This window comes from Sarcophilus harrisii, chromosome 6 (genome assembly GCF_902635505.1).
Source record: "Sarcophilus harrisii chromosome 6, mSarHar1.11, whole genome shotgun sequence".
NCBI lineage: Eukaryota > Metazoa > Chordata > Mammalia > Dasyuromorphia > Dasyuridae > Sarcophilus > Sarcophilus harrisii.
The window spans coordinates 97,144,619-97,167,751 of record NC_045431.1 but is presented as its reverse complement, the minus strand read 5'-3'; the positions used below and the strand labels follow the sequence as shown (position 1 = coordinate 97,167,751).

The 23,133-nt window shown below is 34.1% G+C and overlaps 1 protein-coding gene across 1 annotated transcript in view; it reads right to left on the bottom strand.

The window, feature by feature from the left end:
* The window catches only part of ANXA10 (annexin A10), a 71,967-nt gene extending 68,207 nt beyond the window's left edge, over nucleotides 1-3,760 (bottom strand). Inside the window, exon 1 of the mRNA XM_003773089.2 lies at nucleotides 3,577-3,760. Coding sequence (XP_003773137.1) covers nucleotides 3,577-3,760 — 184 coding nt within the window. The remainder of the gene's footprint in view (nucleotides 1-3,576) is intronic.
* Nucleotides 3,761-23,133: the final 19,373 nt, after the last annotated feature.

Here is a 23,133-nt window from a genome sequence, read left to right as displayed (position 1 = left end):
AGTTGTGTGGTATAGCAAGTCCTAACTCAAAATGACTACTCAGAGATTTCTTAAAGTGAAGAACAGAAGCTTTATTAGAATCTCGTGAGAAGCTGACCACTCACTGAGTTCTCCAGAGAAAGCAGGCTGATTTCATAGAAGTTAAGAGTGTTTATATAGTTATTAACCACAAGAATCCATGACCCCTTTCCCTTATCCAGTTAATTTTCATTATCTTGCTCAATGCTTGCTCAAGTAGAAGTAGCATGGGTTTGCTAAATTCTAGTCAGGCCAATATAGTTGACTTATTGAAGATGTGTTTACCTAAGTTTATGGTGTCCAGTTTTACAAGGTTTACAAATGCTTACTTGAATTAGTATGAGCATTCTATTATAAAGTTTGTACAAAGAATTTCATTATCTAAACCCATCAGACCTTCATAAACTAAATTTAGGTTATAGGTTCAATCTACCTTAGTTAATAATTTATGAGAAACCACATAATCCCTCATAATAAGGAGATTTATTTAGAAGTAAGTAATCCATTAAGCCAGAGGAGTTAGAAGGTTTCTAGAATAACCCAGGAGACTTAGTTTATTTCAGGCTTCCTCAATCAACAAATAGAGATAACTAGTTTGGAGACTTCTTGAATATCTCCAAGTCATTAAATAATTAATCATATTTTTCTCTAAACAGTTAAGTAAAGATCAAGGAGTTATCTCATATTATTTCTGCTATTTCCCAGAGCCTTAATGATTAATAGACCTTTGGTGTTGATTCTTGAATTTCCTGTAGTTATTCTGAGAAGTCCTCAGTTTCTCCTTTCCCTCAGAGTTTAGCAATTAATCAGGGGAAAGATAATGGCTCAATTCCCTAGTGGAACTTGCCATTACTAAGGGAGAAAATGCCATAACCAGGTGAAAGATATCATAAGGCAACATTTCCAGAGAAATTGTTTCCATAAAATGGACAGTTCCTAATGAACTTGTTACTTATTGACAGCTTAGTAATTGGGCTAAGTTCCTAAAAGGAGTTAGCCATTTTGATACTTAAGTAGTTTAATTTCCTAAAAAGAGTAAGCAAAACAGTGGGCTACCAATAGATTCTTTTAAAGGAGAAAAATAACCTCGGGGGTTGACATCTATAACTTGACCTTCTGATTGAATATTGTAACAGTAGGGTCAAGGAATTCATAAGGATTCAACAAGAACCCTTGCAACAAAGATCCACTTAAAGATAATATAAAGGCCACTTAATGACAAATTAATTCTGTTAATGTCCTTCCCTATGGCCCATCTAGCTAACAAGGATCTAGTTTTTGTTGGAGTCTTATTCACCCCATCATATGTCTGGAAGTGGCCAGAGTAGGGATCTGTTTTACTTACCTAGTCGTATCTGATACAAGATTTTAATTTTTCTTTCTTTGAGTTTGGGAAGGAAGAATTTGGGAGAAGGCAGTGAGGTTAGCATAATGAAAAAAACCAAAAAACAAAAAAACTTACAAAAAAAGAAAATGAAGCATTTAAAATGCATAGGTAACAAATAATGTCAGTACAGAAACTTCTATGGTCCTCTTTTCTATTCTGCTTTGTATGTATAAAAGCTCATCTTATCTGGAGTTAAAGTTCAGAATTTTTTTTAAAAAGAAGGGAAATCACAGTTGCTAATTGGCTTAGTTTTATATGCTTACTTTTGCTGAATGCAAATATACTCTATTGGCAAACACTTAATTTCTTGTGTTGGCCACCTATCTAGGTTTGTCATTCATTTACCCCCTCTGGCATATTTCATTGTCACTATTCAAAGTGAAGCAATTATCAGAAGATTAAAGATAGAAGCATTTTTGGGACCTCTGACCTTTAAATGTTCAAGGAGAAGCAAATGAGGATGACAGTCAAAAAGAATTCATATTCTGACCCCAAACCTCAATATCAGGTAGACTGGAGACTGGTAAAGTAGGGGAAAAAATGCTTCAGTGGGAAAAAATAATAGATTTTTCTGATCTGAAGACTGAAACAATTGCATTCCTGAGGGGAGAAAAGTTAATTTATAACTTTTTGTCATTTTGTCTTTATAATTTTTCTAATGATTGATATTTTGAAAGACACAAAAGCTTTGCAAATTTCTAAGATAGATTGTTTTTTAGAGGGCACAATTAAAGTCATCTTTGTTGTCACTTTCTAAAATAAGATAGAAACAGCAAAAACTGACTTCTTCCTAAGGGCCACTTTCTCTTTAAAGAGATGGAGCTTGCTTTCTTGGGAAAGCTTTTGTAGTGTTTTAAACAAATGTTTCTTTTAAGGTTATTGATTATCACAGTTTTACCAAGAGACTTCATCAAAAAACTGGATCCATTTAAAGGAGCACAAGGTGTGTAAAAGATGCTTTATTTAAAATTTATATCAGTACTTAGAAGATATTTAATTTTTTAAAAAATTCTTTTTGTATGGCCTTCTTTATCCATCTGTTTTACAGAGACAATAATGTGCAGGGAATAGAGAAATAGCTGGAGAATTTGGTTAAGGTCCTGTCTGTGACATATCCTGTTAAATGATCCTCAGCAAGTCATTTTAATTCCTCAGTGCTTCAGACAATTCTTTAAGACAGAGAGATGGAACTACCCCTTACTTTTACTTTAAGGGGTTCAGGCAGTGATTTCAGGGGACCATGACTTTGAATAGGAAGAAAAATACATTCTTTATTTTCACTAATCTTTAATTGAAATTTAGTATTTCCTTCAATTATTTAAAAATTTTTTTCCCTGAGAAGAATCCATAAACTTCATCAAACTTTAAAAGGAGTCTAAGACATTAAGAAAAAAAAGTTATGAATCTGTCTAGCAACAGAGGATGCTGATCTGCTCTAGTAGGAGGTGTTTTCTCATCTTAGCATCCCATATACAAGAAATCACAAATCCAGTACCTATTCCAATACTATTTTAAAACTCTGATTCAAAATAATGTACTAGAAAGATGACTGGATCTAAATTCAGAGACAATGATAATCTTAGGCAAGCTTCTCTGGGTCTCAGTTTCTTTATCTCTAAAAATATTGGGGAGTGAAGTACGTGGTTTTTAGTTATTGTTCAGCTGTATATGGCTCTTTGTAATCCCTTTTAGTCTTTTCTTGGCAAAGATAATGGAGTGGTTTGCTTTTTCTTTCTCCAGCTAATTTTACATGAGGATACTGAGGCAAAGAGTATAACATGATGTGCCTAAGATCACACAGGCAGTAAGTATCTAAGGCCAGATTTGAACTCGGGAATACATGAATCTTGCTCACTGCAAGCCCAGGACTCTTATTCATTCTACTACTCACATGCGAATATGATCTTTAAAAAATGCTGAAAACTTTATTTATCCTGTGCACTCTACATTTCTCTGTCACCTACTTCTTTGCTTTTTCTCTTCACTCAACTATCTTTTTTCTCTTTTTTTTCCCCTTATTTAACTTCTTTGCCTCCATGTATCTTTTCTTCTTTACTCTCCCTAATCTTTTTTTTTTGCAAGTACTTATGTCATTTCATCTTATAAAAATACTTAAAATAAAAAGCTATAACACTGAAATTAAAAGGCAAAAGTGAATATATAAAATTTACCATATTCTTGAAGGGCTCCTCCTATCATTTGAGCATCCATGACAGGACTGAAATCTGGAGCTGGAAGGATGGTTCCCTGTACCTTGTTAGAAAGGAAATCATAGAATTCATCATTATTGTCATCAAGGTTGTCTTCCAAATTACTTAGTAAAACAAACTTTAAGAAGACCCCAAACATCAGCATTTTCTATTTGCATTGATAACTGCAAGTAAATACTTTTGGCTAAATTGTGAAAGTATAGTCACATGGTCTTCCTTTCATGTTTGGATTGGGTTGCTAACCTTATTGCCTGGCTTTTGCATAAAAGACAAAGATGGCATCCAGATTCCAATATTTTGACATCTATTATATAGCAAAAAGCACTATTCTATGGTACACATTACTTTGCAGTGTCATAGCTAACATTAGAAAATTATGAAAAGCACTGGATTTAACCCAGTTGTTGTGTTCCTTTTTTTTTTTTTTCTTCAGAAGGATTTTATAACATAAAAATGGACTTGTCTGTAGAACCAATTGTACCTTTTATATGAATAAATAGGATTTATTTTAAAAATCATTCAGGAAAATTGTGATTACTTAAGAGATTTATGGGAATCTATGATGGCATGGCAGTTTATAGGAGTGGATTACAGAAGTCTAGTTAAAGTGCACGACAACTCTGTCCTTTAAAGAAAAAAAAGGCAGAAACATTTAAGTGTTAGACAAGTTCTGGTGAAACTCACCAGTGACAGAACACCAAGACCTTACCATTATTTTTTTAAAGGATATCTTAGGTTAATAATAAAATGGCAAACTATTTGAAAAAGACATTTGGTTTATATAGTCCCATATTTTAGAAAGATGCTGAAAAAGTAAGTTTATCAGTCAACAATCATTTAATAACATTTATCAGCAAAATTTATTAACATCCATCATTAACAGACACTGGATATGGGAAGACAAAAATTCAATAGTTCCTACTCTTAGGAGCTGACATTCTATTAGGAGAAGCAAAGGCTACATTAATAAGAATATATATGGACTACCTGCCATCTAGGGGAGGGGGAGGGAGAAAGGAGGAAAAAAATTTGGAAAAAAAAGTTTTGCAAGGATTAAAGTTGAAAAAATACCCATGTATATGTTTTGTAAATTAAAAGCTTTAATAAAAAAAAAATCCAATGAGAAAAAAAATAAGAATATATAAATTTTTGTAATATAAGTAGAAAGTTAAAAATTTTTTTTTTGGGGGAGATTTATTAGAAACTAGAAACATTGGAAGAAGCTTCACATGTAAAATAGTGCTGAATAGACTTTGGGAGATACAAGGGAACTCAAGAGACTAAGGTGAGTTGGGAGTGAATTCCAGGTATGAAGATGGGCCAGTGCAAAGGGGCAAGTGTGTGTGTGTGTGTGTGTGTGTGTGTGTGTGTGTGTGTGTGTAAAAGTAAGGAAAGTTTGAGTGTTTCATAGCAGGGGAGGCATGGAAGAAAAGGCAACTTATGGATAGACTTTGAAAGGTTTTAACACCTTAACAGAGGCGCTTATATTTAATCCTAGTGGTTTCTTGAGGAAGTGACATGGCCAGTCTTGCACTTACAGTAAATAATTCTTTGGTAGCTTGGTGGAGGATGGCCTGGAGTCAGAAAAGACTTGAGACAGAGAACCTAATTAGGAAACTATAGTAATCATCTTGTGAAAGATGATAAGGGCTTGCAGCTGGACAGTGACTACTTACTCAAACAGAGAGTGGGATCAAGTATGAGAAATATTGTGGTGACAAAATTTGGTAATTGGATGGATATATCAGGTGAGGGTAACGGAGAAGGATAAATCAGGTTTGGAATCTGGGTGACTAGGAAGATAATGTCATCCTTGACCAAAACAGGAAAGTTTAGAAGAGGACTGGTTTTATTTTCCTTAGGGTAGAAGGAGATAAAATGAGTTCAACTTTGGATTGAGAGGAAATTCAGGGGTTTTCTATTTTAATTTGACAGAGGAGGAAACTGAAAGCTTGAGTGGAAAAATGAACAAGGTCACAAAGGTATCAAATGGCAGAATGCTTCTTTCCATATCACATTGCTTTCTTTATATCTCTGCCTACAGGAAATTTAAGCCTCTGTTAAGGTTGACATCAGTGTCTGTCTAAGCAGAAAGTCAGTAAGGCAACTGACAAACATTTAATAAGTACTTACTATGTTCTAGATACTATATTCAGAAGTCATCAGAGTTCAGTAGATAAGAAAATAACCTTGAAAATTTCTTGGGTTCATTGCTATTTTTTTGTTTTTTTACCAGAAACCATGAGTTTCTGGTAGATCTTCAAATTCACTATCTTGTCACATTGTATGAGGCTTCACCAGATAAAAGATTGGACTAAGCTTTTAATTTTTATTTCATTATTGGGCACTGGATATGTTGTTGTCATAGCCACTCCCCCTTCCTTGACATTAGGACTGGAAATTGAGCTTTACATACCATTGTGTCATAAACTTCAGATGCTTTATCTCCATCCTTGGTAGCATAATTCCCCCTCCTTTTCAGTATTGCCTCTCACCTCACTATTTCCTGTCCGCAACCTTCTTTTCTTGACCTCTATCCTGTCAGGATTAAGCTATGATTCTTTCCTAGAATTATGGTTTGTTCATCCTCCCAGTGACTTTGCCCCACTTATCTGCTTTTGTTTCCCCTCTCAAACCCTAGTTAGCTAAACCCTATATAAGTTCCCTGGTTTATCTGGGTCAAATGCTTTGGACAAGAGTCTCACTCTTAAACTCTCCACAGTCAGTCAACAATCATTTATTAACATTTATCAACAAAATTTGTTAACATCAATTAACAGACGCTGGATATGGAAAGACAAAAATTCAATAGTTCCTGCTCTCAGGAGCTGACATTCTATTAGGACAAACAAAGGCTACATTAATAAGAATATATATGGACCACCTGCCATCTAGGAGAGGGGGTCAGCTAGCTTAAACTCTCCACATTAAAGTTTAAAAACCAATCTCTGTCTGTCTCAGTTTCTTTGGTATTACATCATAAATTTCAGTTATATCCAGAGAAAATTCATGTTTACAAGATGTACAGAAGTCAAATAGGTCTATTAGAAGTAGATAAAAGAACATTTTTCACCTCAGATAAGTGCATGCATTTAATAGTATTTAGATTTAGAAAGCAATCCATATACATTTCATTTGATCCTAATAAAAACGTTATATTGCTATTACAGGTATTTATTATTGTCCCCATTGAACATATAAAGAAACTGAGGATCAGAAAGGATGTTACTTGATCAAGGTCATGCTAATAATAAGTATTCTGAGATAAGACTCAGACTCATGTTTTTCCTTGCTCCAATTTCCTTGCTCCTATTTTTTCTTTACCACATGGCAGTCTCAATCTCTCATCCCTGTCACCTTTGGCTCTGATTGGTGATTCACCTTATCTTACTCACTTGCAAATCTATTATTCCACTTCCTGGATTTCTCCAACCTGCACCATGTTACAAATATGCTTTGTTCCCATTGTCCTTTGCTCTAACTCTAGCTTTGAGAACAACAATCAATAAATAGGATCATTTCTGAAAAGGATACATCAATCATTTAGCCAATGTCTCCAGTCACCATTGTTTTTGACTTCCCTGGCCACAACTCTGTGTTATGTGCTGTCTTTTATTAGAATATAAATTACTTGAAGGTAATGATTCTTCCTCCCTTCCTCCTTCTCTTTCTCCTCTCCTCCCTTTCTCTTTTCTTTCCTTCCTTCCCTTCTTTCCTTCCCTTCTTTTCTTCTCTCCCTCCCTCCCTCCCTTCCTTCCTTCCTTCCTTCCTTCCTTCCTTCCTTCCTTCCTTCCTTCCTTCCTTCCTTCCTTCCTTCCTTCCTTCCTTCCTTCCACTTTAAGTCAATATCTATCACATTAACTTTAGAAATACTTAATGATTACTTGAAAGAGATATTTTATATTATATTCAGCAGTTGCCCTTCATAGTTTTTCAGATCATTACATAGATTCCATATCCTATGCCAATAGTGATATGACTTAAAACCATGCTATCTGCTTGAATTTCCAAAATCAATTTTTAAATAGGATTTTTGGCTTGTCAAAAAAAACCAAAATGATGGTCAATTTATTCAAATAATTCAACAAAATAAGTCCCAGAGTTAACTAATTATTTGGCTGAATCTATTGGTCCTTGTAGTGTCTTACTTCAATAGAGCAGTAAAATCATGATCTTACTGATGTAGATATTGCCTTTGATTGTTTAGCTCATAACCAGCCATGTCTTCTCATCCCAAAGGACACTTGCCCATTTCTTTCTAGGAATTCTTCTCAAGGAACAATTTAATGAACTTGTTTCCTTTAGGCCTTTAGACTTTTAGACATGTCTGAGATACCAGATAACTAGTTTGGTTGTTATATGATTTTTATCCTTTAGTACTTGCCTCAAAAATTGTAGTATAATGGTGTGGTAGAAAATATCCTAGATTTGGGGTCAACAAGTCCAGAGCTTGAATTGCTATTCTAGTATTTACTAAACATCGGACAATCTTTTTGAACCCTACTTTCTTTCTTTTTGTCCAAAAATTACTACAATTAGTGTAGTAATATTTAACTTAAATATTAAAAGAGTTGTTTTGATTTTTTGATGAGGCCATGCATATATGTATATCTTAAATACATTCATATATATATATACACATAAATGTATATAAAAGCACACATATATCTATAGTACTTTATAATCTTTAAAGCACTATATAAATATCAATTATTATTTTTCAAAAATATTTACTTAAAACTAAATACAAAATGAGGAAAAAAAACAGAAAAAAGAAAATAAAATATCAGGGAGGATTCAAAATATATAATAATAAATTCCATTTCAAGAAAGCATTTATAATAAATGACATATATGCTTACTCACTTACTCACATGGGAGTGTGAGTAAGCTTCCTCGTAGATCATTCTTTTGTATTCTATGTGCATTTTTTTACTTCATTCTTTTTTTCTCTTTAATTCCCCCCACCTTCCCCAAACAGGCTACAGTTAAACATGGATATATTTATTTGTGTGTGTACATGTGTGTGTATTCACATCCACACCCACACACTCACTATATACATACATATTCATATACCTACATGCATACATAAACATACACACACATACATGCACAGATGCATTTATATATATGTAGTAATACATTGAAAACAGTATTTATATGGCTAACATATAATATAGATTTCTCTATTGATTGAAACTTTGAATTTGTTGAAGTCAATGATTACTACCCCTAATATTTAAAATTTTTAGTAAATTCTACTCTTGATCCTTGTTATTGTGTCTGTGTATATCTCTTATTTCATGTCCCTGCTAACTCTTTTGCTTTACTTCTGCTCTTTAACTTGCTTTTCTGTTACATAAACTTCCTTAACTTCTCTCCTTATCCTTTCCCTCATTCTTTATCCCATTTTGTTAATCTACACAGTGTCCCACTGCCAAAAAACCTATATATTCTTCTATACCCCAGCTACCTTATTTTATTCTCTTTCCACTTATTTCTTATAGATTTTTGGAGGATGCTATACCCTTCATGGTGTATATATGTATTGTTCCTTATTTAACCCATTTCCCATGTGAGTAAGTTTTCAGAACTATCAGTCCTCCTCCCCCATTTAATGACTCCAAATCAGTTCTTTCTTTGCACCCCATATGTATTGCATATTTACAATTTTTGCCTTTTACTAAACAATTTTGCTTTTTAGAGTTAGAACATATTCAGCTCTGCCCCAAATTTTCTTTTGAACTGTCTAATGATTTCCACATATAAAACATAAACAGTTTGTCTTTGTTGAGTCCCTTGAAATTAGACTTTGATGTTGGCTATTATATATTAAAATTCCTATTGAATTCAGGTTTGGTTGAGATAAAATCTTGAAAATCTGTGATTTCATTGAATGTCCATGGGGGAGGGGAGGGTGATCAATATTGTACTTAGTTTTCCTGAGTATGATATTTTTGATTGTAGGCCCAATTCTTTTGATTGGCAATATATAATATTCCAGGATTTGTGGTCTCCTATTGTAGCTGCTGATAAACCTCATACAATTCTAATTATAGTTCTAGCTTATTTGTTTTTATTTTCCTTGAAAAAATTTCCCTTTGATCTTGGATATTCAAAATTTAGCAATAATGCTTCTATGTGTTTTCCTTGTAGGATTTCTTTGAAGTGAAGTTGGTTGGATTTTTTCTGTTTCTACTTTCCTCTCTTGTTTTGTCACTTCAGGACAATTTTCTGATTATTTCTAGCATTATTGTGTCAATTTTTTTTTCCCATCATAGCTTTCAGGTAGTTCAATTATTCTTATATTTTCTCTTCTTGATCCACTTTCCAGATCTGTTGTTTTTCTCATAATATGTTTCATATTCGGTTCTATTTTTTCATTCTTTATATTTTGTTTTGTTATTTGTTATGGCTTTACTGATTTCACCTTGGCCAATTCTAAATTTCAAAGAATTATTTTCTTCTTTAAGACTCTGGATTTCCTTTTCTAGTTGGTTAACTTTTCGTTTCATAATCTTTTTTTTCTTGGATTTTATTTATTTATTCTCTCCTCAATCTCTCTCCTTTGATTTTTGATTTTTCTTTTAGTTCTGCTATAAATTCTCTCTGGGCAGGGAGACATTTAACATTATACTCTTTTGGGTAGAAGAAGCTTTTTTTTTTACTTCACTGTTCTCCTTTGAAGATGAACCCAAGTCTTTATTCCCATGCGAAGTTTCTATGGTTGGGTTCCTTCTTTGTCTGCTCTTACATTTCACACACACACATACACACAGACACACACACTTTTTAAAAAATGAGAACATCAGCATATAGCTTCACTTCACTTCTCCCGTCTTCTTGGAACCTTAAACAAAAAGCTTCCTCCTCCTGCAAATGCCCACAGACATTAGTATACCTCTCCCACTGCTTCTGCACTCCCAGTGTGCTTGCTCCTTCTCATCTGGAGCATCATCTCAGTAGCACAACTGCAGAGGTTCCCTCAGTCTTCCCAGACTCAGACCCCACAACTCTCCATATAGGGAGATGAAAGTTCTGGTGGTTTTTGTTGAGTAGAGCTCAGAAGTTAGCTAGCCTCAGGGCTCCCCAATTGTTGTATATGTGGAGCTAACTAGAGGTATTTATATTTTTTCTGGTTTTCTTGGTTGTTGGAGGAGGGGAGGAAGACCCTTATACTCCTTCTGTCTTATTTATTTTTCGCTGGTTTGTGTTTACCCTAAGGAACAATTTTGTTTTGTTTTTGGGGGAAATCTGGAGAGTATGATATTTTCTGATCTACTCCATCATCTTCCCAGAATCCTCTACCAAATCAGTTATTATTTTGATGATTATTGATAGAGAAATGAAAGGAACCTTAGAAGTTATTGATTTCATTTTACAAATAGTTATTATTAAAAATTAATTTTGAATCTAAAAATGTTTTTGCTTTTTATCCATAATGTTTCTCTTCTCTCTCTACTTATGCACATCTTATACATCTTTCAAGGTCCTGATCAAGGCCAGATTACTCTGAAGCTTTTCCTAAAGACCCATAATCTACATTGATATTATTTTTCTAAAATTTTTTTTAAACATAAGCCTTTTTATATCTTAACTTTTAATCCAATGCACTGGCTCTTTTGTCCTCAACCAAGATGTCCATATCTGGAATCTGAGCACTCTCACAGGCTGCTCCTACTGCCTAGAATTCTTTCTATTCTGTGTTTCTCTTGTTCCCTGATTTCTTTCCAATCCCAGTTAAAATCACATCTTCAAGGAAAAACCCTTAATGATCCCTTTTAACAGTAGTGTCCTTTGTTTGCTGATTATCTCAAATTTTCTTTATATGTTTTGTCCCTACTTAATTATTTGTATGAAGTTTCCCTCAATAGACTGTGAACTCTTGGAAACTAAGGACTCTCTTTTATGTTTCAGAATTCTTATTCCTAGAACTAGTGTCTAACATTTAGCAAGCACTTATTGATTGGCTATTGTTTGTATGGATCTTTATTTACTCAGTTTATTTCTCTAATGGCTTGTGCCCAAAATAAGCACTTAAGTCATCTAATTAATCAATACGTATTTATTAAGTGATTATTGTGTTCTAGGCACTGTACCAGGTATTGGTCATTTAAACATAGAGAATGCTACTATCCCCACTCACAAGGAGTTTATAGTATAATGGCAGAAGTCAACTAATCTATATGCAAGTGTATAAAACATAAAAATAAATAAATAAATACAGGTTAAATATAAGCTAGTTTTAGAGGAAGGGCACAAGCAGTTGTGGGATCAGAAAAAGAAATTCATGTAAAAGATAATGCATGCATTATGTCTTAAAATAAACCAGAAATGTAATGTGACAGAACTAAGAATAGAGTGCATTTTAGGTATGTGGGACAGCCAAAAGGCATAGAGATGAGAGATTATATGTGGTTTGTGAGGAACCAATGTTTGGCTAGACTGTAGAGTGTGGGAAAGAGAATGATATCTAACAAGGCTGGAAAGATGACTGAGGGACAAGCTCTGAAGGGTTTCAAAAATTAAAAAAATAAAATTTTCATTTTTCTTAGAGGAAAGACACGCCCCCCCTCCCCCTCCCCCCCTCAGCCGAAAGTAGTTGAGTTAGTTGAGTGAGGGATTCATATGATTCATATGGTCAGATCTGTGCTTAAGGAAATTTATTTGGTAGCAATATGTTGGCTGGTGGATAGCACAGTGACAGACTTGAAGTAGAAATTTTGTAAATAAAGATGGTGTGATCATAAACTATGAATGAAGAGAAGTTGCATTCAAGAGATGTTGCAGAGGTAGAAACAGCAAGGTTTAGCAATTGATTGAGTATTTGGAAGAAGGGGTCTAGAATAATGTCAAAAGTCTGATCAACTTGAGAGACTGAAAATGCCTAGTTTACTCTGAACATATTGGATTTGAGATATCTTTAGTATATACATCTATAAATACACAATGGGCAATTGATGATGTTGGTCTGAAATTCAAGAGCTGGAGCTGTATAAAAACCATATGTTCATGTATATACATCTATCTATAAATGATAGCTTCTCCTTTTGAACAAATTTCTCTGAATTTTATTTTTTCAGAATAAGCTCTAAGAAATAGGTCCTCTCTGCTGCAAAAGATATACTATATGATTTTAAATGCTCTCTAGTGAATGAAACATCCAATAGGGATCTGAATAATTCAGGTAACAATGCCTCATCAATCAGGATGAATTATTAGGGAAAAAAAAAACTACAACACTGGTATCATCATCCAATTGCAGCAGCTTTGACGCAGCAATTCCATTACAGTGACTCCTTCTGTGGATTAATCTGAAAGATTTCTTAGAACCTGAGAGCATGTCATAAATCAGGGTGAATAAGAGCCTACAAGGTTCTCCCGCCAAATAGAAAACGTGGTTGTAGCTGCTGTAGAGACAAATCATTGAATCTGCTGTGCTTGGTGTTTGCACTGAAGTTCAGTAGGTTTGTTAGAACACTAGGTGATTGAAGATACAGTTTGGAGTTCTACCAGTTACATGTAGAGTGATAGCCAATCCTTCTATTCCAGAAGCTCAGAGTTTCAAAGGATTCCAAGAGGTTATCCAGTCCAATTTATACACTTCAATAGAAGTCCCTCCACTGCAGGGTCTCTTAATCTGGAATATGTGCATTTAAAAAATATTTTAATGTAACTGCTTTCCTTGGTAGTTTTAAGAATTTCATTGTATTTAAAATTTTTATTCTGACGAGTCCACAGAATTCACCAAACTGTCAAAGCAGGACAGAGTACAATGATAATAATAGTTAATGTATAGCATTTACTATGTGCCAGGCACTGATACTCACCAAGTACTTTACAGTAATTTTCCATTATGATTCTTACAATGACCCTGGGAGATGGCCACATTATTATTTTCATTTTATAGTTGAGGAAATTGAGTTTAAGTGACTTGCACAGGCTCACACAACTAGGAAATAGCTAGCTGAAGCTAAATATGAACTTGACTTTCTGATTTCAGACTGGTTCTCTATCCACTGTACTAGATAACTGCCTCTAAAACAAACAAACAAAAAAACCATAAGGCTGCATTCCTGACAAGTAGGGATCCAGTGGATTCCTGAAGACCACAAGTGATGGGGAACATATTACCTTGTAATATAACCCATTCTACTTTTTTTCCCCCCTGAGGTAATTGGGATTAAGTGACTTGCCCAGGGTTATACAACTAGGAAGTGTTAAGTATCTGAGGCTGGATTTGAACTCAGGTCCTCCTGACTTGAGGGCCAACACTCTATCCACTACACCATCTAGCTGTCTCCTCCCATTCTACTTTTAAATGGTTTTAATTAATAGGAACTTTCCCCCTTATATCAAACCAAAGCAAACCTTTCTGGAACTTGTACCCATTGCTTCTATGGAAATTCTCCCATTGAAGACCAGGAAGAAAAATTCTAATTTCTTTTCAATATCAGAGTCCTTCCATTTTTTCAAAAGAGCTCTGGTGATACTTTTGATCTTTTCATTTTTAGACTAAATATCTTTAGTTCTTTCAATTAATAAATACCTGTCCATTGTAATCTCCAAGCCCCCGTCATCAAGGATGTCCTGCCTTTGAACATGCTCATTATTGTTAGTGCCTTGAAAAAATAGTGGTCCTTAGATTAGGAGACAATGAGAGCAGAATAAAATTTGGATGTTCACATCCCTCTATCTTGATACTATGCTATCTTAATGAAACTTAAATTCAATTGCGTTTTTTGAGTGTTTTGTTGAACTGCTGATGCATCGATCTCAAAGATTCCAATATTACTTCTTCCCCACCAAAGAACTGTTATCTTTCTTGTCTTATATATTTGTTCTGTTAATTCTTTGTTCCCATGTCTAAGACTTTACATTTATTCTTGTGAAGTTTAATCTATCTTGTTTGAATGAATCCATTCTTATAAGAAATTACCCCTGCTTATAAGGAATATTAGGCCCAGATAAATGTGATTTTGAAGTATCAGCATGGTGTTTTGAACAAATAAATGTTGGTTGACTGACTGACAGAACCTTTTATGAGATTCTGAAGATGCTGAAAAAAATGTTTTCATAAATAGCATTCTAGGTAGAATAAGTGCTTTTCTTTATAAGGATGAATTAATTTGCTTCAAAAGTTTTGGTATTTTAATATATAAAAATCATTTCTGTAAATATGAGAAAGAAGGAAAAAAAATTAGAATTTCCAGTACAAGTAAATGACAAATATCTTATCAATACTGGATAATAAATATATCAACCTTGAATAGATGATTAAAGATGTGTGCAACTTGAGTCAAATTCATTTTGCCTTGTGTCAGGCTTTGAGTTAGTTGCTAGATGGGTTATAATAGACATAAGAAAATGTTCATTGCCTCAAAGTACTTACATTCTATAATAGTAAACTAACTTGGACAAAATTCAAATAAATATCAGGTATATACAATGAAAATATAAAAGGAGAGGCAGCAGAGTATAATCGACAGAGAGTCAGTTAAGACTGGATTTAAGTTCAGTCCTTGAAGTACATTGTTCCATAACACTGGGCAAGTCCCAATCCCATAATATCCCATGCAACCTTCTAAGCCTTAAAATTATAAAGGAGGTGCTGAATGGCCTTCATGGAGAGTTTCCTAAGGAGGGAATGACCTACACCATTGAAACCATAAGTTTGGACCAAAGCATACCAAAGCAGAACAACCTCAAATAATGGTCCTAACTTCTAGAGCTCCTCTCTCCATTCATTAACTTAAGGGTCTGTATGCTCCTGTTTTCAATACAGTCAAATAATACTAACCTCTGAGTTTATTAAAGTTTTTAATCAGATTTTACAAGCCTGTCTTTTAGAATGCCAACTGAATTTCTGGAAAACAGGGAGGAATTGTAACTATTTGTGGAGGTTAGGGGTTAGGAGTGAGGGTGGGGGTAGAGGAAGAAGTCATGAAATGCTTTGTATATTCCAAAACTGTTTCTTGTTTTGGAGTAGCATTTTAATATTTAACTCTTACTTTAAAGTTGCAGTTTATATGAAGACAGAACTTAAAAAAAATAATAACCTTAAAAAACTGAGCATTCTTTTGATTTCAGAACTCAGCAGATGTAGAGAAAAATCTGTATAGTGCTATTTTCACTTAGATATAGACTTTCTTGTATTTGCTAGAAATTACAATAATAAAACTTGCGTCTCAGTCTCTGTTGACAGGTATATAGGATTGATATCAATTAGATGCTGAGCAGAATAGATTTTTCATGTCTCGGTCTATTTCTCTCTTCCCTGGGAGTATGCAAATTCCATCTAAAGGAGTCCAGTAATAGCTAAAACAGTCAAAGAAGGAGAAATATGGATGTGGTTGATGGCTTTAAGCCTTGGATGTCATTTAACTGTTAACAAATGTTTACTATATGATGTCATATAGGCTTAAAAAAGATAACATGATTTTGACTTGGTATTAACTGATCAAATTAATGGATGAAGGAGCTCTAATGTAGTTTTAAAAATAGAATCTAGCAAATCAAGCTTGTAAAATCTGATTGGAAATTTGAAGAGACTCAGATGTAAGTGCTGTTATTTGACTGAAAGTTGGGGGACAAAGTATTTAGAAGAATTAAATGGCAACCCAATGAATAGACAAATGGAGCTCTAGGGGATGGTGGGACTGTTCAGTGAAGGGCTCATCAACTGGAATTAGCTCAAATGTATTTCTTCTCCTCAGTAATGACCTAGAGGATATCGTGGAAATCCCATGAATTAATTAAATTGAGTGTTTTATGTACTGAAGTACATGCAAGATTGATATCAAGGAGCCTGGGAAACTTGTAAATATGGTAGAAAGATATCAAAGTGAGAATCTACCTGGAGAAAGGCAAGATATATCTTCAGAGAATAGCAGTTCTGAAAAGAAATATTTAACAGGGAGAAAACTACTGGGAAACTGGATTACCAAAAGAGAAATAAGTATGGAAGTAGAGAGAGATTGGGAAAGAGGGTCTGCCCAAGGGGTCAATGTAAGTAATAAATATTACTTTGCAGCAGAGGGAGGCTAATCCTACCTTATACAACTCTAGTGAGAATTCTTTTTGTCTTTAAGCGAAAAACACAGAGAGAGAAATGTAATGCTATCTGGAGGGAATAGAAGAAAAATAATAGAAGAGCCTAAGGACTGTAATAGGAGAAATAGGAAATGCTGAATATGCAAGTATGGCTGAGTGATGACAAAGGTTCAGGGGAGAATGATATGGTGCTTCTAATATTTAAAATGTAAGACAAGCAAAGAGACACACTGTCTAAGTGACAGTGAGATAAAATTAAGGTCACAGACACTGGAACTGGGTTTGAAGAAAACTACTGGCCAGGTTGAATTTAATTTTTCATTGGGGATGAAGGTAGAAGATCAATTCTCCCCTCCCCACAATCCCAACCCTGCTAGTGTGAAAACATTAAAATTGAGCTGGGGCAATGTAAAGGGAATGAAGGAAATAGGAGAACTCACACAGTAAATATTTTCCTTCAATGTCTTTTGCAATTAGATGGACAGACAAAAAAGTGTTTTCTAAAATCCAAACACATTAGAAACCTTCTGTGTCTTTGCATAAGGTTTTCATTAGTGACTGTTCCTGTCCCTTCCCTTAAAATATTATCTTCTAATGGCTAATCATGTGAGAACACTTCCAGGATTTACTAGTTTCATCCTTAGTACTAGAGTCCCTGGCTAGACTATATAGATGTCTCAACAATCATGGATATTTTATTTTACAAAAAAGAAAAGAAAACAGGATTCTACATGGAATTGTGAACTTCTGTTATAGATTTTTTTTTATAAGAAGTATACATTAAATTTAGCATGATCACAACAAAAATTGCCTTGCTTCTCTGTGTCCCTCTCTGAACATTTTTTGCTTTCATTTGTGCATTTTAAAACAGTATTTCATAGATGTTCTTTTATTTATTTATTTTTTATTTCTGCTCATTATGTATTGACTAATTTTCTGACTCATCTGTACTTTAAGAAACTAAAAAATTCATACTTTCTTCATCACCATATAAATGGAGTTTTCAGTGGCCTCTAATTTTGGGCATAACAGTTTATCTTGTTGCTTCCTGCTTTCCCCTAATACTTGATTGGTCTCTCTGTCTTTTCTCCTTCCTCCCTGTCTCCCCCCCCCCCCCATGTATCCCCTTCTCTGTCATCTTTGGCCCCTCTTTCTCCTTCATCCTTACAACCCATTAGCTGCCATGTCTATCAGTTCTACTTACACAATATATCCAGTACTAGATATATTGTGCATACATAATTAGAATTTTATGATCTCCCAGATCACAAATTTAGGACCTCATTGCCTTTTGCTGCACTATTATAATAGGACCCTATTAGATGACCCAGATTCTAGTTTCTTTCTTTTTCAATGTATTCTCTACATAGCTGTCAAATTAAAGTTCTTTGAGGACATTTCTGTCCATATCAAGAAGCCACATCAGTTCCCTGTTGTTTCTGGGAAAGAACTAAAATTCATTCTTTTGATAAGTCCTCCACATGTTTTCTGTTCTAGCCGGACCAGCCTGCTTATGCTTCTCTGAGAATGAAAATCCATCCTCTGTCTTATGCTTGGGAATATGCTCACAAAGTTCTTTATCCTAGAATCTAACTTCTTTCAAAGCTTAGCTCAAATGCTACTGCTTATAGAAAACCTGTTTTGATTCTCCCAGTTGTTAATGTCTCTTAGAAATAAGTTTGAACATATTTTAATTTTATATGTAGATGATATCTTTCCCCAATATAAGTTTGGGAGCAAGATTATGAGCAAGATCGATTTCACCTCATTATATATCCATCACCCAGTACAATGTCTATCACATACAATATGCTTAATAAATGCAGGTGATCAAATAATAAATTGACTCTTCAACAGGACTTTTAAAAAATAATAGTAAAAATCAGAGAAAAATCTAAAAAATAGGATATTAATTATAAAGACAATGATTAATAAATACTACTTGGTGCTGGATTTATACTGCATTAAATAAAACTTCATTAATTTGAAATTCTGGGCACTAAAAAGATCTGGCTCTCTAATTGGATGTTACATATGAGTGCATATCTATCTGTCTATCTATCTATCTATCTATCTATATAGATAGATAGAGATAGATACAGATATAGATAGATATAGAGATATAGATGTAAAAAAAAGGCTTTTTTATATTTTCTGGATTGCACATAGATATTGTGAGTCTAACCCTTTTATAGCTAAAAGATATGACTATAAATTGCTTTTGAGAAAATCAGGGCCTGTGTCAGAATCATGAACCTCTCTCTCAAACTCAAAACATTAGATTGGAGAAAACCTGCATCAGCCTCTTCACACTTTTATTTTTAATACACATATAAGAAATATTTGAATATGAAATATTCCCAATATGACTAGGTCAAATGGGCAAATCTGGGATTGAAACCATATTCTTTTGAATATAAGTTCAAAGTTCGAACCACTCTCCTAAAAGTAAGTGAAGAAAATTAACTGAGGCAATTGTATTGGCATCTTGCTATATTGTGGAGATATGTTCAGTCATGATTGATTGGGTTGTGACCTTTATTGCTCTCTACTGGTAATGTGTTCCAGAATGCATACCTTACCAAAAAATGTTATTTTGTCATTTGTCCCCCAACAATAACAGCAACAAAACCAGACACTCACAGCCAGGAGAGCTAGTTAGAGAGGTGATGAAATATGTAATAGCTCCTATCAGGAAAAGCAGTAAAAAGAAGTAAATTCAATACGACTGGAATGATGTTCATGCTCAAAGTATAATGTGCAGTTTTGAATTTCATGCTTATTCTCTATTATGCTGACATTTCATGTGTGAAATATTGCATTTCATGGAGTTATTAAATCTACTCCAGCAAAACAATGTTGTTGTCCTTAGATGAAGGGTGATTCCACAAATTCAGCAGATGACTTTACCTTCATCAGCTTTCTTCAAAATAGGTCATTAAGCAGCCTCTGTCAAAGCTTAAGCAATTTCACAAAATAGAAACAAAGGGTAGAGACTGCAGAGGTTGTTATCACTGTATCCTAGCACCCTGCTAAGTAGGTGCTTAATAAATGTAGGTTCATTTTAATGCTATTTCCCTATGATCAAAGTATTAGTTCTCCCCGATTAGAATATTTGGTGGATTTAACTTTAAAATTTTAGTTAAAATTTAGTTAAAAAATAACTAGATCTGTGATTTCATCAGTGTAGGGAGTCTGGTGAGGAATTCCTTCTAAAAAGACTATGTCTTATAATTTTCAAGAGTTGATACTCAACACCTCCTTGGGTCTCTCACCTCCTTTCCCTTCTGGTTGAGGGAGAACAACTCCTTGTGATATCCACTTTTTATAGAGAATTTTGGATTATCCATTAACTTCATTTCCCATCATCTGGGGGCCTCTTTGTCTTTTAAGGTTGTTTTGGTTTGTATTTTGTACATTGTCTTTCCCCCTTAGATAAACTCTTTCTTATTTGTATTCTCAGCCCTTGACATAGAGCTTTGCATATTTTAGTTACTGAATAAATGTTTGTTGACTATTGTCCAAGAAGAATGAAATGGTCTTAATTAGATATTTTTGAGTCCTTACCAATTCAAGCAGTATTAGATTCGGAGTTGGAGATGCTGAGTAGTAATCTTAACTCTGCACTTATCTGCTACATATCTTTGAGCAAGTTATTTCCCCTTATTTTTCTTAGCTATAAAAGAAAGTACTTGATTTAGAGGATCTTTAAGGTCCTTTCTGCTTGAGTTGTAGAGGGAAACCAATTTGGAATTAAGACATTTTATAATTCCCAGAAATAAAATTGTTTCTAGATACAATTGAAGATATATTATTCATCAACAAAATAATATTACTATGTGGTCCAAACATGAGTGGGGCAATTTAAGGTCAATCCCAGATTAATTAAAGCTATTTCTTGTTCTCAGTGAATACTTAATCTAACCTTCACTCTAGGGTGAATAATAAGTCCATAGATCTAGGGCAAAGAAGGATATGGAAGGATATTTAGTCCAATCCCTTTATTTTGCAGATGTAGGAAAGTTCCAGGGAAATTAACTGACTTGTCCAATGTCATGAAGATAATAAATATAAAGACTAGATTTGAACTCAGGTCCTGCCATTCCAATTTCACCATTCTTTCCTTTTATACCACATTGCCTTGGTTACCTTGAGTAAATGCAGATGTGAATTATGCTAAACTATGTGTGGATTTTCATCTTGATAGTTTTCAAAGGTCTTGCAGAAGGATAATCACTAACACGGGTGGGCTCTGTTTTATTCATGAAGTTTTATTTATAGATATCAGATGGGCATCTAATCATAATTTGCTAAAAGCACTTTAACTTATCTTACTTGACTTAAATGAATGTTGCTAACTAGATTTCACCTTTGGGGAGAAAACATGTATTGATGGCAATATAGAGAGGAAGCCAAGGTAAGTAAGATGTTTTTGATAACTTTCCCAAAAGAAAGTTATCAAAGGTGAAAGAAGGTGAAAAGAAGCTAAAGTATTTACACTAACTGAAGGTAGTTGCCATTTCCCCAAAGGTAGCTTGCTTTATAAAAATTCTGTATTTGAGATTCTAAAAATGTAAAACTGGATCAATGTTATGATATGGATTCATTATATAATGACTTCGTGATATAGTAAATGCTGCTCCATCAAAACTTTGAAAACTACAGGAAGGAAAAAAAGACTTAGAAAATACTATGTTTGTAGAACAGGCAAAGCAGTGTTAGACCCATAAGGCAGAGAAAAGGTACTAACAACTATCCAGTGCTTTGAGCCCCTGCTAGTAGATGGAATTCTATAATCTAAAATTCGATAGAGTAAATCAGTCAATCAATCAGTCAGCATTTATTTATGTGCCAATCACTGGAAACACAAAGACAATGATGAAATAGTTTCAGAGTTCAAGAAAGTTATAATATATGAAAAAATATGCATAAATATAAGTACATACATTCTCTGTATAAAATAAATATAAGATAATATTGAAGAGGAATCCACCAACAAATGAGATGAGAGAGATTAGGAAAGACCTCAGATAAAGGGTTTTTGAGCTGAAAAGAATTAGGGATTCTAAGAAGTAAGCTAAGGAGGAAATGTATTCTAGGCATAGGAAACAATCTTTGTAAAGGCATGGAGATAGGAAAGAGTGTGTTCCAAGTGAGAAACAGATAGATTGTAGAGTTCATAAAGGGAGTTAATATAAAAGGCTGAAAAAGTAATTCAGAGCAAGATTGTGCAGGAGGTTTTAATGCTAAAGAGAAAATTCATGTTTGATTGTAGAGGTGAGAGGGAGCCATCTGAGTATTGAACAGGTGGAGTGACATGGTCAAACCTATGCTTTAAAAAAAATCACTTCAATGGCTGTACAGAGGGTGGGTCAGAGAGGGAGAGGATGCAGAGAAAATTTTTAGGAGACTTCTGCAGTAATTCAGCGGAAGTGATGAAGTTTGGGAGGAAAATGGTTCATGGCAATGTAGGTAGACAGAAGAATGGATGCAAAACACAATTTGGAGATAAAAAGCAATAAATGACTGACAACTGAGTCATCCTAAAAGAATTTGGAACAGCTAAGTGGCACAGTGGATAGAGCACCAGCCCTGAAGTCAGGAGGACCTGAATTCAAATCTGACCTCAGACACTTCACATTTCCTATCTGTGTGACACTGGGCAAGCCCCTTAACCCCAATTGCCTCAGCAAAAAAGAAAAAAAAAAGGAATATTGTCATAAACAATACAAATAAAGAAGTAGGGGAAGAATGATGTAAAGAGGCCATTGTGGATGCACAGGGAACTTCTCAAACAGCCTGGATTTTTAAAGGACATCTACAGATGGGAGAAAGAATTGGATAGTGGGATCAAAGATATATTAACAGAGAATGTTTTTAAAAATATGGGATTGTTCTTTAATAATAGTTTATGGAGCTTAAAACTCACAATGAGTTAAGTTTGATAAGGAACCTTGCGGATTTCAAATGAGGCTTTTTAAAGCTAGTTTTAAGACAAGGGAAATCAAAGAGGGCTAGGGCCATAGTTCAAGACAGATTGGATGCTGATATGAGGGAGATATCAAAACCACTCAGCTTATTGATTTTTTTAAAAAGGAGAATGATTTCCTGATTGGAAAGGATAGAACACAATCTTTTGGGATATACCAATATAACCTTTCCCCCTCTCAACTTTAAAATCAAAACATTAAAGGCTTAATTTATGAGTATTTAAAATGGCAAGGGTTGATCACTAATAAATAGTATGGCCTCATCAAGAACATTTCTAATTTATCTAATTTTTTTTTTTTTTGTCACAGGCTTGTAGGTCAGGGAAAATTTTCAGATTTAAACATAGATTTTTATAAATCATCTGGCAAAACTTCCCATGCCATCTTTGTGATTAAGATAGGGAGATATGGGGTGGGTGCAGTTCAAAGGATTTAAAACTACTTGAATCACCAAACTCAGTTTGGTGATTGG